The 15,807-nt window shown below is 39.1% G+C and overlaps 1 protein-coding gene across 2 annotated transcripts in view; it reads right to left on the reverse strand.

Moving 5' to 3' along the window:
* The window catches only part of agap3 (ArfGAP with GTPase domain, ankyrin repeat and PH domain 3), a 346,315-nt gene that overhangs the window by 135,248 nt on the left and 195,260 nt on the right, over positions 1-15,807 (reverse strand). For both annotated transcript variants that reach the window (XM_057856980.1, XM_057856979.1), the window contains exons 7-9: positions 15,486-15,613; positions 12,564-12,719; positions 4,159-4,242 (exon numbers count right to left, since the gene is read on the reverse strand). In XM_057856980.1, the coding sequence (XP_057712963.1) occupies positions 4,159-4,242; positions 12,564-12,719; positions 15,486-15,613 (368 nt within the window). The remainder of the gene's footprint in view (positions 1-4,158; positions 4,243-12,563; positions 12,720-15,485; positions 15,614-15,807) is intronic.

The raw sequence follows: 15,807 nt of genomic DNA on the forward strand, positions 1-15,807 counted from the left end.
AACATCAATAGATTTTTAACACCTTTCAAACTTGTATTTAAGACCTTTTATGAGATTTTAGGATATATATTTTTTTTAATTTTAAGACATTGAATTTAAATTATTGGATTTAGGATTTTTTTTATTTATTTAAAATATTTAAAATATCCTGTGTGAATTCATTAATAATCATCACCCTGAAAGTCTAAAGTTTAGAAAAAGATCTGCATGTAATGTGTAAAAAAATTCCATATTGTATACTCATCACTGTAGTTTGAACAAAAACATATTTCTTTAACCTAATTGTAATTCTATTTTATGTGTGAGTGGTATTTCATTTTATACCAATTAAAACACACATAATTAAAGTGGGCATGATTTAATACAAAGGTCCTATTGTAGTGTACGTCTAATAATTAACATAATAAAAGCAGTAAAGCACTTAAGTCAACATCATTTTAAATAAAATATCGTTGCCCTGATAAAATTGTGTATACCCAAAGTTTCAGCGGCAGTTTTAAAATGACCCCAGAGTTCAACGATACTTTAAATATAATGAGGTAATAATTGATGAATGTATAGCTGCAATTTGTTTAGCACTACATCTTGCTGAGAGATGTGGATTAGTATTCTTGAATATAAACAATTATTATCAACAGCTTTAATGGTATCAAAATTTGTTATAATTAAAAAAAAAATGTTTCTATGACAGCACCAATCAAAACGGCCTATTAATTACATTTTAAGGGCAGAGGTCCTGGGGGGTAAAATGCCATTTATTCTGGTCAACATGACACTATCGCCGATAGATGTAATATTACTTTTACAGACATTAGTGTTACGTATTTTCCTAGTGTATTTTTGAGGCAGCACCACTGGGACAATGTGCTCTGCAATTCGGTAGTGGATACGCAAGGATGTGCTACCACCTAGTGGCCATTTCTACACACGACTGATGAAACAACTGAATAATACAATGGGTCAACAAAGTGTGTTTTGCTTGATCTTCATCGTGTCAAAGTACGTATTTTATGTTAAAATAATGCCGGTTCATAATAATGACATGAACAGACCTAGGTTCCACAATAATTATTATGTTAAAATTATTATGTTGCATTGATAGGAAATGAGTGGAAACGTTTACTGGTGAAGTAACTGGAAATCACAGGACTAAATTACATCCATTAACTATTTTGCAGCCATTGACGGAAATAGAAGTCCAATCCATTTGAGGAGGGAGGGCTGACATTGATTATCTCGCCTCCCAGTTGGACGTCAACTGTCGTCAACTGCACTGAAGCATGATCTTCACTTCTAGCCCTCCCATTTAAAGTGGATTGAATATAAGTAAATATACAGTGTATCACAAAAGTGTGTACACTCATTGCATTTCTGCAGATATTTAAGTATATCTTTTCATGGGACAACACTGACAAAATGACAGTTTGACATTTTGGAGGGAAAATGACAAGCAGTACTTAATTTGGACATTTAGGGATGTACGTTTTTTGATATAGGTGTACTCACTTTCGTTGCCAGGGGTTTAGATATAAATGGCTATATTTTGAGTTATTTTGAAGGGAAAATAAATTCTATTATATAAGCTGCACACAGACTACTTTTCATTGTGTCAAGGCTTCATTTTGTCAGAGTTGTCCCATGAAAAGTTATACTTAAATATCTGCAGAAATGCGAGGGGTGTACTCACTTTTGTGATACACTGTAAGTAACACTAAAGCAATGATTTTGGGGAATGTAAAAATTGATACTGAATTATCTTTTGTTGTACAAATTGGAAAATTTTGGAGGGTTATAATTGTGAACATATTGTCATAGAAACCCCCTCGTCAGACACATAAAAAACAAGATTTCAAGAAGCCTCTCACTTTTGAATAAAGTTAAAATATATCTTGATCAGAAATAAGAATGCACTCCGTACTCTGTATTGTACTTTGGTTCTTCCATATTTACGGAAGTGTGGGGGAATACCTATCACAATGCGACAAATCCCTAATCAAAGTAGAGAAACGAGCAGTTCGCATCATTCATAAGACTGGGTTTTTGGATCATACCCATGAACTACAGTATTTCTTCAGTCTAGATTGCTTAATTTAATTTCAATACCCAAATTAACAATAAGATTTTATCATTTGAGATAGCGCTCATAAATTATGTTGTAACGGGGAGATCACACTTCCTAAATATCGAACAACTCGCAAAAGCTATTGTGTGTCTGTACGCAGGCTGAAATTATGGAAAATTCTGACTGAACAACTTAAACTGTAAAATCTTCACATATTTAAATTGTGCTATATTCAGGGAGGGTCGTAATTGTACATCAGTGTTTTATCATGTTACCGTTAACTGTGTTTTGGTAGTCCTATTACCATAGCTGTATTTGTCAAATACATTACTAGAAAAATTCTTGTCTTTAATAAATGCTTCATTGAGTCAGTCAACTCAAATCCGCTCACGCCGGTGAGAACACACACACACAATGAGTTACCATTCAGACTACCACTACTGTTTAAAAAGCTCAATGATAATTGACACATGGCTCCATCTTTCATGTGTAGCGTTCCCAGGCTTGTCTGGCAACATCAAAGTTTCAATGTTGGTCACTCATCGCTTACTTTAACTAGCCCTGCAGCTTACTGCGGACCAAGAAAAGTGGCAGGACAGAGAGTGTCAGGATCGGGGCATCTTGTGTTTGTTGGCTTGTGGCCGGTGCTATGTTGGCGCAGCATATTAGAAGTATCTACAGTACCGATACTTAAAAAAACTGTCTATAATTGGTATTGGGACAAAGGATCGCCATTTATTGCCAGATGATAATTTTTCCTAGCTCTGATACCGTAATTATCGGACCTTAAACCGCTACTTTTTTCCTTCATTTTGAAGCCTGTGGCTTATAGTCCAGTGCAGCTTATTTGTTAATTTATTTGGGTTAATAGGTAACACATGCCTCCTAGCATGCATTGCAGCGCTATAGATATAAATATCAATCAAAATTCATGTTCTGTGCTAATTATTTATTCAGTTACTGTTCCAATTGTTTCATTAATTACTAGTTATGGTATTTGGTAACACTTTATTTGACAGTGGCGTCATAACACCTTCATAAGTATGACATGACACTATCATGGGGATTACTGAATGCTTATGACAGATGTCATTAAGTGCCATTTGGCAAATTATGTCACTTTTACATCCATTCAAAAATGGGATAATTTGCCAGATAACACTAAATTACATCTGTTATAAGCATTCATTAATGCTCATAATAGTGTCACGTAGTAATTATGATTGTCTGATGACAGTCTTATGGTGCCGCTGTAAAATAAAGTGTTACGAAAAACCATAAATAACAATTAATAAAACAACTGGAACAGTAACTAAATAAATAATTAACAATGAACATGAATTGTGATTGTTATTTAAATCTTTAGTGCTGCAATGCATGCTAAGAGGCATGTTGAATAACAACAGTGTTGACAACGGTGGCAGCAGAGGTCGACTGTCTCCCCCAAGGGAGCAGTGATTGCCAAATGAAGCTTCTAAACCCTTGCAGCCAACTGGTTTAAAGCTTCATGGTGGTCCATCTGGTCTTATCACAGTTGTATGATGCCACTGTCAAATAAAGTGTTTCCGATTAATATCTTTGGTGTAGATACCCCATAATACAATGAGGACAGCTGCGGCTTATAGTCCAGTGTGGCTTATCTGTGAACAAATGCCGTTTTCGTGTCACATTTGGTGGGTGGCGGCTTAATGTCAGGTGCGCCTTATAGTGCGAAAATTACTGTACATGTATTTTCTCTTTGCTGACAGAGGAAAGTACAATTGCGGGTATTGTTCTTCCCTTACCTTTTTCAGCAAAAATAGTCTGCTATGTAACGATGTGAAGCAAAAAAAAATAGTTCTATGAATTGTAAATGAGAATTTGGGGTGAGATTTAATAAACTTTCTTCATCCCACTCCCTTTCAGGCATTTTTGCTTTGTAGTTTTGTTACTTGTTATTTAACCAGTTATAAGCAGATGAAATTTACTAGTAAAAATAAATAACTGCCTGAAATGCAATGAAAATGGGAAAAAACAACAACATCTTTGACAGAGGACAAGTGTGACATACTCACCCGGTGCGGGAAACTGAGGTTGGAAAGTGTATGCGTCCTCACCTGTTTGATAGGAATGGCCCTTCCACTGCCTATGCTGTCTGTCTTACTCTCAACGCTCTTTGACTGCTCGCTGGCTTTCCGCGACTGCAAGGAGAACGACAGAAACAATCAGATGATGACGACATCCTGGTTGTGTTGTGTGCGCTGTTTTCTGAATGTGTGGATGTATGGGTGTGAGTGTTTGTGTGTCAGAGTTGCAACATAAAAGTCCAAAACAAAAAAGCTCAAAGACAAAAAGCAGCGCAGCGCGACAAGGAGCAGTAACACCAACGTGCAAAAGCAAGACCACAATCGACACACATCTCACACTGAGGACGACCACATATTTATTACTGTTTAATATTGAGTCATGACTCAGCCCTGAAACCCTTTTCGATGATCCTTTATTGCTGTCGTTTTGACTGCCGGCCAGGGCGTCGGAGCAGCCAATGCTTGAGCATAACAACAGTTAACACATTCCAAGTTTTTCAAAAAGGAGAGAAGGTATTAGTTCACGCTAGTCTGCAATCTCTCGAGTCCTAAAAGGGACATAAACAACTTTCACATGTCAAATAACGCAAACATTTTCTGCAAAACAAGGGAAGAAGTACATTTGCATGGTTATTAACGCCCACCCCGACACACACGAAAAGAAATGAGTGTGGACGGATGTATGGTCGCACTCAGAACATGAAGAAAAATGTCCAGTCACCCATGAAGAGAGGGAGACCCAGTCACTTTTCATATATCTAATATTTTTATTGGTTTTGAGCATTAGGATGACTTGTTTGAGATTCTATACAGACACCATACAAAGCAAGTCACAAAGTTCACTTCAAAATATTCAACAGATTGAGAGCCAAACATTTGCAGTTCCCCACAAAGTATAGGATGGACAATAAAAGGCAGTATTTCATATATGTTCTTCATTTTTTATGTATAGAATAAAATACAATACAAGTGAAACAGCAGTCTATCAGGTTGAGGGTCAATTGGCTCGTGATAGAAAAAGCGATTATGCGAGAGTTTGTCATCATCTCCGGAAATAAAAAGGAGAAAAGAAAAGAATAATATTGGAAAACTCAAAAAAAGTGGAAAACCAATACAGTGTAACTACATTCATACAGGTCGGTGCAACCCCAGCTTCTATCGACACTAACTGACTTTATGAAGGCCTTCATAAAAAAATAAATAAAAAACCCACCCAAACTTTGATCTAATCTAACTTGCAAAGAGGAAGGAATCAAAGAAAAAACAAAGAAGAAAAACGTGGCAACTCGAGTCCTTCAGTCCTGCTTAATGGCAAAAAGGCAGTGTGATGATGTAAGGTGTGGAACATGGGTCCTTTGGGTGATAGTTCCAACTGTTTCTTTTTGAATTGGGGTGTGTATTGGGCGGGGGCATTTCCAGTACAGTCCCAGCAATCTGTCTCATGCTAAATTTTCAATCTTTCAATATTCAAAAGCTCTTCTAATTGGGGAGGAGTTGGAAAGCCCTTTTAGTGGTCCAAAGGTTAAGTAACAGAAGCACAATTGGCCATGGAGGCCCCTTTGACACGAAAAGCGGTGTGTGTTGTGGGGAGCTGGGCGGAGGGCAGCAATAAGTAGCAGTGGATGTGAGTGAGACTGATACTGTATATTGTTGTGAACTCGAGCTTACTGTGCTTTTCAACACGCAAAAAAGGACATACGTCTCAGCGAACATTAAAAGTTCTTCTTAATGGAAGCACAAGGAAGAATGTTATGATCCATGGCGGCATGGGGAAGTCATGAGGAGACTTAATAGAGAGCTTTTTTTTTTTAAAGTCACTTTTAAAAGTCCCATTGGTAGTTTCAAGAATTGTGGGACGTTAAGGCATATTACCGTCCCTCCAATCAATTAATTAATCAATCAATCAATCAATCAATCAAACAAAAACAAAAAAACACAAGGTGGCCTACTTGCACAACAAGCTGCTGAGACTCTTTAATGGCCTTTTTTTTTTTAACAAAACAGGGATGAAGTTTGGGGTTATTTATTATCTCTCTCTCTCAAAATAAAAGGTTTCTCCCATCACTCTATGAATCGTACACGCCCACCCCTTCCTCCTCATCTTCCTCCAGACCTCCTCCCACCCTTCTCCTCCTCCTCGCTGCTCCTCAGAAGGTCATGAGCTGAAACTCCCGCTCAGCCTGCCACTCAGGCACCCACACCGGATAGGTGGCATGCTTCGGCATCTCCATGACGCGGACTGGGAGGAGCGGATCATTTCTCTGGTGGACATGGTTAGTCACTACCTATCAAGGGAGGAGGAGGGGATCAGGGAGGGGTGGGGAGGGGGAGACAACAAAAAGGGAGGTATAGCACAAGGCCTAAACTGCTTAGACTGCCCATGCGCAGCTCCAACAGCAGTCATGTGTCGCATGGTGAAGGCAGCAGAGGAGAAAGAAGAAGGTAGAGGACAGGGGGCAGTCAACGTCAGAGGAGACGGACCAAAAGTGAAAGTGGTGAGGGAAGAGAAGGGGACAGAGGGGGAAGAAAGCAATCTCACCTTGCCTGCACTGTCAGAAAGAGGGGGTACGGCAATGTTTTTTTTTTACCATAATCAACACTACATCAGGATGCCCAAACTCCAGTCCAGGCCCTTTTTTTATATAATGGGATTGAAATTTGTCATGACAACATTTGTGAGCCATTCCGTCGAAAGCAGGCGCTTGCATAAAATGTTTTTTAAAAATGTGATTGGTTTATTTATTGTGCTTTTGACTAGCTTCTCAAAACTCCATAGATATTTGAAATTCAATTAGAATTGGCAAAGAAATCAAATTTTTCCTCTTTCAAATGAGAACAAACGAGCAACTTTTGGAATTTTTTTAAAGCAGCCACCCCATTCAACGCTAACCACGGGTCTGTTTACAAAAGCAAGCTCAACAATACTCTAGAAACATTGAAGTTTCTGAGGTGAAAGGTGTTTGTAAATACATTTTAAAAAATATGTTTTTGAAAAAGTTTGATAAAGTACTGTATTTCCCGCACTATACAGCGCATCGGTGTATAAGGAGTACCTTCAATGAATGGCCTATTTTAAAACTGCTTTGATATACAGGGCGCACCGCATTATAAGGCGCAGTAGTAGTAGTAGTAGCGGTAGTAGTAGTGGTTGGAGTTGCGTTATACATCATGTCATGTCTTCATTAATTAATCAATACTGATCAATATATGAGGTGCATTGGATAATAGGGCGTACGGTCTGCTTTTGAGAAACTTGAAGGCTTTTAAGTGCGCCTCATAGTGCGGAAAATACGGTACAGATGCTTTGACACTGTGCGAGAATGGTCTGGTTTTCGGTACAGCGACTCACATTTGTTCTAGGGAGGAACATAATTTGTAAATCGGGACTTGGGAAGTTTTGGGAAACCTGCGCTTCCAAATGCTTCCCACGGCCACTAGCGTATCATGGCGTGGAACAATAGGGGAAGGGTCCTGGGCAGTAAGAAATTGTCCAACAAATATATCAGTCTCACAGAATTTCAAAAGACAAGGCCAAAAAACATACAATATTACCCTGGATACAGTATTTCCAATGGCAACTTTTTGGGGTTACGCTCTACAAAACTTGATTTTGTGTTCATGTTGAGACTGCTGCCAAAGAACTACGCTAAAGTGACTAAAGAAGCTTCCTTTGGACCAAATTATTGGGCTTCTTACCTAAAACCGTAGGAGACAGGTGTATACTCAGTTTTAATGTACATTTTGCCATTTAATAAAAGGGACATTTAATTGTTCTGACTATTATTACAAACTGATGAACAAACCAAGGGCGTAGGTTTGGTTTCAACATTGGTAGGGACGACATAACAGCATAACCTGCATGTACACTTTATGCTGGGGCTGGGACATTAATAAGAAAAAACATATTGGGTGAACGGGGGTTAGGGCTACTTTTCTCACGAATATGAACCTAATTAATTGATAGGCTAAATAATCAATGCAAAAATAAATCTGTATTGACTTACCGGTATACTAAATTGCACGTGTATTGGTTCAGGTGATACACGGTTCGATTCAAACCTTTGTTTTCAAGAACTACTAAAGAAACAATTTGAAAACTTCCAGAATTAATGTCAGGATTTTATTAGCAAATTTAAATTGCAATACTTGAACATAAATTATATTAACCTACACAATAAATACACACTTGTAAACAATCTAATAAATCTAAACTAACTATCCAGGAATGTAAAAAAATAAACATTAGCCTTAAGAACACTCAACATTATCTCTTTAAATAAATAAAACAAAAAACCTATTAGGGTATAACATTTTTTTAATGGAGCCTTCCTTAAGGTAAAAAACTACTGCTTTTGTCCACTTTTTACCTTGAATATGATTAATGTATGATTACCTGAAAAAAAAAGTCAGCTGTGCCAGAAAATAAAAATCTTTTTCATAGAAAATAAATAAATACATTTTAAATAAATGCAAGAAATAAGCCAATCAAACATGCGTTTGAGAGGAGAAAACGGACCAGCACGTTCTGCAAGAGAAAAGTGGTAAATCTAAGTCTGAACATAATGAAGATAATTCACTTAATATTAGTAGAATCAAATCTATCCTTACAACATATATTAATACAAACTAAATTAGGTATATACTAGAGGCGTGCGAAATTTCCGATTCTTAGATTATTCGCGATTCTGCCGAAGAAGATTCGAGAACGATTCACAAACTTTCAAATTCCGATTATTGAATTAAACCAGGTAAAGCGGAAGTAAAACACAGTCAGCGCGGTCTTTGGGACGCAATGAGGAACGGACCGAGAGTAAATATCATGTTCAACTCATGCCTCTAGATAAAAAAAACAATCATACCTGACTGCGGCCGACAGCCGCTACAAACAACGCCCGGTTGCTAGTTGCTACAAACAAACCACAACAGTAGATATCATATACAGTATATGTAGAACTAGATGCAAAATGACAGACAACGGCGGTGTTAGAACATGTATTATTGAACACAGATGCGAAATGACGGACTTGCCGGCGTTAGTAAACAGCCGCCATCTTAAAGCAGCAGACTTCTCTAGAAGGCTCTGTAGTAGCGAATCTAATTAACTTTTTATCTAAAATACTCCTAAATCATCAAAATCTTGTCTTGAATCTATCTTTAAATGATGAAACCGTTTTAAAACTTTGACATGTCAAAAGTAGACATAAGGGAAATTATGGAATAATGGGAGCAAATTTAACAACTGTAACGGTTGATTCACAACAATAAATTAATTGAATGTAGTTTAAAGCTGCTGATACAGAATGGGGACTGGAGTATTTTATTTACTGTTATTTTTGTATATTTGTTTACTGTTATACGTTAACTTGATACTGAAATAGTAGTTTGGTTTAGCCTTAGAGGATTTTTGAACAATTTTGGAACTAATGTACAAAACATTTAATAAATAAAAAAAAGGAGGGGGGTGCATCAATAATCGTTTTATAATCGAATCGGAGCCTCTGAATCGTAATCGTAATTGAATCGTTAGGTGCCCAAAGATTGCCAGCTCTAGTATATACCATATTGGCCCGAATATAAGACGGTGTTTTTTGCATTGAAATAAGACTGAAAAAGAGGGGGTCGTCTTATATTCGCGGTCTGTACAGTATACCCATTCACGACGCTAGATATCATTGAAGTGATGCTCTGTCATGACAGATCTCAGCTACTCTCCCCATTCACGACGCTAGATGGCGCCAGATATCATTGAAGCGATGTTCCGTCATGACAAGTCTCAGCTACTCAGCATTATTTTATTCTAATGTTTTTTCTTATTCCGCTTTGTTTCAAGACTACAGTTACAGTTAGACTTCACTTTGATTGTTAATGCAGTTCTTGCAATTTTGTTGTTTTATCACAATAGATTGGTTTATTTTAGGGCTGTCAAAATTATCGCGTTAATGTGCGGTAATTAATTTTTTAAATTAATCACGTTAAAATATTTGACGCAATTAACGCACATGTCCCGCTCAGACAGTATTCTGCCTTTTGGTAAGTTTTACAGCAAGGTTTTTTGTGCTGTCTAACAGCGAACTTTTGTGGTCGCTTTGCGACATGGTTTATTGCTTTCTTGCCAGTTCAATATGGCTGCACGACGTCTCGGGCTGACGCCTACTTTGTAATGTTGTGCTTATATGATCCTTGGACAAGATTTGTCCGTAAGTATGGTTGTTGTAAAGAATGTACATATTATGTTAGTAAGCGAAATGTTATATTTTTTGTATGAGACGCTTTTTGTTTATGTTTAGTGAACCTGTATAGCGTGCTAAGCTAACGTTGTTGCTAATGCAATGCTTGTGTACTTTTTTTTTTTGTAGTTTCACTACAGTCTAAAGAGGACAATGGTTTGAGGCCATTTTATTAATAAATCAGATGAAAAAGGATGAAGTCTGATTATTAAGGCGTCGTTCACTAGCTGTCTAGCTTTGGAAAAAGTAGACGCTTCGGAGTGAGGACAGCATAGACAGATTTAAATGACAGTAGAGTGAAATGCCCACTACAGTCCTTATGTACCGTATGTTAAATGTATATATCCATCTTGTGTCTTATCTTTCCATTCCAACAAATTATTTTACAGAATATATATATAATTTACAGAAAAATATGGCATATTTTATAGATGGTTTGAATTGCGATTAATTGCGATTAATTACGATTAATTAATTTTTAAGCTGTAATTAACTCGATTAAAAATTTTAATCGTTTGACAGCCCTAGTTTATTTACATTTCAAAAACCAGAAGCCATTCATTTACGAATGTGATTGCACTTTAGTTCACATATTTAAATGTTTAGATATTAAGATTTGAATGAGGCAAAATAACATGCTTTTTCTCTCAATGATATTGTTATAATCATTTGTTTCGGATGTACTGTAATTATTTTCTGTATAACAATTAATTTGGTGTTCAAAAAGTATTTTTTCAAACTTAAGTCTTGAAAAAGAGGGGGTCGTCTTATAATCACGGCCGTCTTATATTCGGGCCAATACGGTAACTGAACGCATTATATAATGCAAATAAGGTTACTTAAAAGGGACAATTTGAGCATCAAGAAAAGTTGGTAGTGTCGTGTTCTTACTGTCCCTGTGCAAACCTATGCCCTTGGAACAAACACATATTTGTGAGAAAAAAAAAGTTCAAGAATCACTGACTGTAATCACAGTACTAGTATTCTTATTCCTTTATGCATACTTGAACCCTATTAAAAGTTACCTTGGAGCTTAATAGGTAGCTCTATAGGCAGCAATGACGTAGAACGGCTACTGTTATGTAAGTTCTTTTGAAATTGTGCCCCCGAGACAACCGTCTCCATGCCCTTTCCAGACGTGACATCATGACATTTTAGATTCATTAGAAGTCTAGGCTGGGATTTCCCAACCATTATAAATTCAAGTCCCAAATTACACATTTTGTTCCTACCCAGGACAAATTGCCTTACTCCTAAATTTTTATTGGCTCACCGACATTTAACCACCACCCATTTGAAGGACCCACTCAAATTTTGGAATATATTTTAACTTCTAAAACCACCACGACTGCACCTGTACCACCCTAGCGACAAGCCAATGCACTCCTAAGAGTACTAGGTTGCCCTTTTTTTTTCTGAAAGTGTCAAATCTGTCTCAGATTGATGCGATAAAAAGGGCAATCTTTTACACTACAGCGTCCATCTGTAGGTTGGCTGTGGAGTTTTGCTTGTTTGCTTGCTAGAATCTCTGAGGCAGATTTGTGGCTTGGTGAGATGAGGACAAAGAGCGAGGAGCGCAGGCAGTAGGAGAATAAGACAATTATATATAAAAAGACACGTTAAGAGAGTTCAGAGTGGTTAGTGCACGCCACAGGCTACCGGTTAAAACAACAGGACATGGACGAGGGGGTTCAGAGAAGACGAGGGTTGGGGGCAGGCTGGTTTTATCTTTTATACTGTAGATTACATTTGATAGGGGATATGGGGAGGGGGGTATTTTCAAAGCTTATGCTGAGGCTCTGACTTATTTATTTGTTACTATAAGGGAAGGATCCACTCAGTCAGAACAACAGTGCAGGGGAGTGGGGTGAAAGTTTTGCATTGGAAAGCGCTGTGGGGGCCTTCTTCGTCACAGGTTCCGTGAGAAACCTAATCCACTCACTACATCCAATTAGAGAAACAAAAGAACAAGAACAATTTCCACAGTGTTAATCTTTGTTATTTGCTTTTCGAAGGGATCTAATAGAACTTGTCTTTTTTCTTCAGTGCCCATTGGGCAATTTGAACCTGCATAGGAGACAGGAGAGGTGGCTTGGGCACTTTTTTCCCTTAGTTTTTAATTGCCCCCACTCCAGTGGACAAAATGTGCCGCTCCTTTACCTAGTAGTGCGAGTGAGTGTTGCTTTGTATCAGCTGTCGCATACTTACTGTGAAAATGTTGGAGCGGCGCTTGGACTGCTTGCGGATGGGCGTGGGGGTGTTGGAGGCAGCAATGGTCTCGATGCGCATCTCTCGCTGGCTTATGCTGGGGGTAGAGGGGACAGAGGAGGAGTAGTCGCTGAAGGCGCAGCCGCCGTTCGCCGCCTGACGGAGGGGGGCAAAGGAAGGGGAAAGGCAAGGATGACAGCATCGAATGAAAAAATAGAAGAGAGAAAAAGTGAGAACACAATTTGAGTGCAATTTTAGTCAGATGTAAAAAAAAATATATACAGTACAGGCCAAAAGTTTGGACACACCATCTCATTCCTGTGTTTTCTTTATTTTCATGACTATTTACATTGTAAATTCTCACTGAAGGTAATAGAACTATGAATGAACACGTGTGAATTTATGTACTTAGCAAAAAAAGGTGAAATAACTGAAAACATGCACTGTATAATATTCTAGTGTAGCGGATGATGTTGTTGAGTCTTGTCACTCGGTGAGTTGAGCTTGTCGTGTGTTCGTGTTAGGCCACTCTTGTCTCTTGTAACTCTCCCCTGCCGAAAACGCGTGCGACAAAGAGTACCCCCTCGGAACACAACACGCCCCACATTAGTTCCATAGGTGAATTATGTTACGAGGAGGTAGTGGTCACAACACAGGCCCCCCCAGAATTCCCCCAAACAGGACGCAAGGCGTAACCGGACATAACGGAACGACTGGGTTGGACACCCGTGGCGCCAGTGAAAGACGACGGAATGGAACAATCAGGAGGACGTCCGGGATGCCAGGCGATGAAGGACCGAATGAGACGATCGGGAGGACATCTGGGATGCCAGGCGTTGGACTACCGAACAGGACGATCTGTGGACATCCAGGACGAGGAGCGTGTCGTGTAGAACCACCCAGGAGTGGCCAGAGAAGCGGGGGACGAGAGAGCCGGCATGCGTTGACCAGCCGTGGCTAGGGAGGAAGTCGAGAAGCAGGACATGCAGTGCCACCCAGTCGAGTCTGGAGACAGGCGCGGCGGTCGGAGTTGCCTGGCCTGGGACGAGGGTGACTGGTGGAAGACACCACGCCGACCGGTCGTACCAGGAGCGAGGGAAGAGCCGAAACCGGAGTTGAAGCAACGTCCTCGTCGTCTAGAAGCGCCAAAAAAGGAGAAACGTCGGCAGTGTTCGCAGGCACTGACAGAGGAGAGACCTCAGAAACTTCCGGACGCGCTGGTACAGCAGCGAGGTCAGCGGCGGCGACGTCCAACGGCGCCAGCAGAGGAGCGACATCGGAGACTTCCGGAAGCGCAGGCGCTGGAGCGGCGTCAGCAGTGCCCAGCAACGCAGGCACAGGATTGACGTCGTCAGGAAGACCAAGAGCAGATGCGGTGTCGATGAGAAAGCTAGGAACGGACGGGACGCCATCGAGAAGGCCAGGAACGGACGTAGTCGAGAAGGCCAGGAACCAGTGCCCGCGCCGCCACAGCCCGGGGCCTGTGTGGTGACCACTACCTCCTCGTAACATAATTCACATATGGAACTAATGTTGGGCATGTTGTGTTCCGGGGGGGAACTCTTTGTTGCGCGTGTTTTTGGTATGGGAGAGTTATAAGAGACACGAGCGGCCTACTCCGAACACACGACAAGCTCAACTCACCGAGCGACATGACTCAACAACATCATCTGCCACTCTAGTATTTTCAATGGAGCCACCCTTTTCTCTGATTACTTTTTAGCACACTCTTGCCATTCTCTTGATGGTTTCAAGAGGGAGTCTCCAAAAATTGTTTTTGACTTCACAGGTTTGCCTTTTCAGGGTTAATTAGTGGAATTTATTCCTTTATCAATTGGGTTGGGACCTTCATTTGTGTTGCATTTTAATGAGGTTGTCCATTCTTTTGGCCTGCACTGTACATAAGATGACCATGCGGGAACCACTTCACATTAATAATAATGATTCTAATAATAGTATTTTTCAGAGAACAAGGCACACTTAAAATCCACTATTTATTCCCTAAAATTGACAGTATGCCTTATGTATGAATTCTGATTGTGCCTAATGACCTTACACCGCTTACACCTATTTTGTTGGCGCATAATTGTATTGTACCGCTTAAGTTAAGTGTTCAAGACATCATACCCATATATAAAACAAAATAAAATAACCACAATGTTAAAACTTAAAAACTTAAACAACTTAAAAAATTGAAACAACTTAAAAAAAAAGAACAAATGACAAACACAGTACATTCAAGCACCAATGTGCCTTATAATCAGGCATGCCTTATGTATGAAAATAAACACGCTCGATGATGGTGCACTTTATAATCCGTTGTGCCTTATAGACCGAAAAATACGGTTACGGATTTTTAAAAAGTTGAGTGTTGCTACTTGGTTGTTTTTAAACTGTTGAGAAAAAAGTGCATTACTTGGCTATAACCAGTTGAAGTTCCTCTTGATTTATTAACTAGTTTGCTGCCGCATAATTTATATAAAACCTTTATTAATTAGCTGAGCTTAAAAATACTTTAACATTAGATAACTAAGAAATATTTTGAAAACATGCACCAGATATCAGATGTTGTAAAAATTGTGAACCAAAAATAGGTGTAGGTTCACTGATAATCGGGCTGAATTTGAGCACATTCTAACTTTGTAGTGTCTTAAAAAATTCTCCTAAACTAATGACACCGTCGTAAATTGAAGGCCAACAATGGTAAATGTTAAACTTGTGCAGTTGTCATAGTTACAAATCAAACGAATGTGAAAAAGATTTGGGAGTTTATCCTTTGAAGGAGATGTATAATGCATATAGCATGTCTATCAGAGTAAACATATTTGTACCTTTTTCACCCCAATTCCTTTTTTTGGAAAAAAAAAAAAAATCAAGCCACTTGAGATGATTCCATGACACACAAACTCTTATCGGTCCTACCTGATTAATGTGAACGGCGGGAATGGAGGCTGCAGGGACTGATGAGTGGCTGGGCGAGTTTGGCAGAGATTTGCATGGCCCAATGGAGAGCTGCTGCTTTTTCCTCATGGCCACCACTTTCTGGGCCACTGGGATAAAAAAAAAAGAAAAGTGTTATACAATGGCACTATTAGGTTGTTTTCGAAGACATTGCAGATGATTAAAGTTCCTAGGCTTCACTCAACCATATGACTCAACCATTAAACAATTCAAGTATGGAATGGGAGGGGTAAAAGAACATTTCCATTTTGGATTGCATTTGGGAGGGCTTCTGGTTCTTCAG

The sequence above is a fragment of the Corythoichthys intestinalis genome, chromosome 14, assembly GCF_030265065.1.
Source record: "Corythoichthys intestinalis isolate RoL2023-P3 chromosome 14, ASM3026506v1, whole genome shotgun sequence".
NCBI lineage: Eukaryota > Metazoa > Chordata > Actinopteri > Syngnathiformes > Syngnathidae > Corythoichthys > Corythoichthys intestinalis.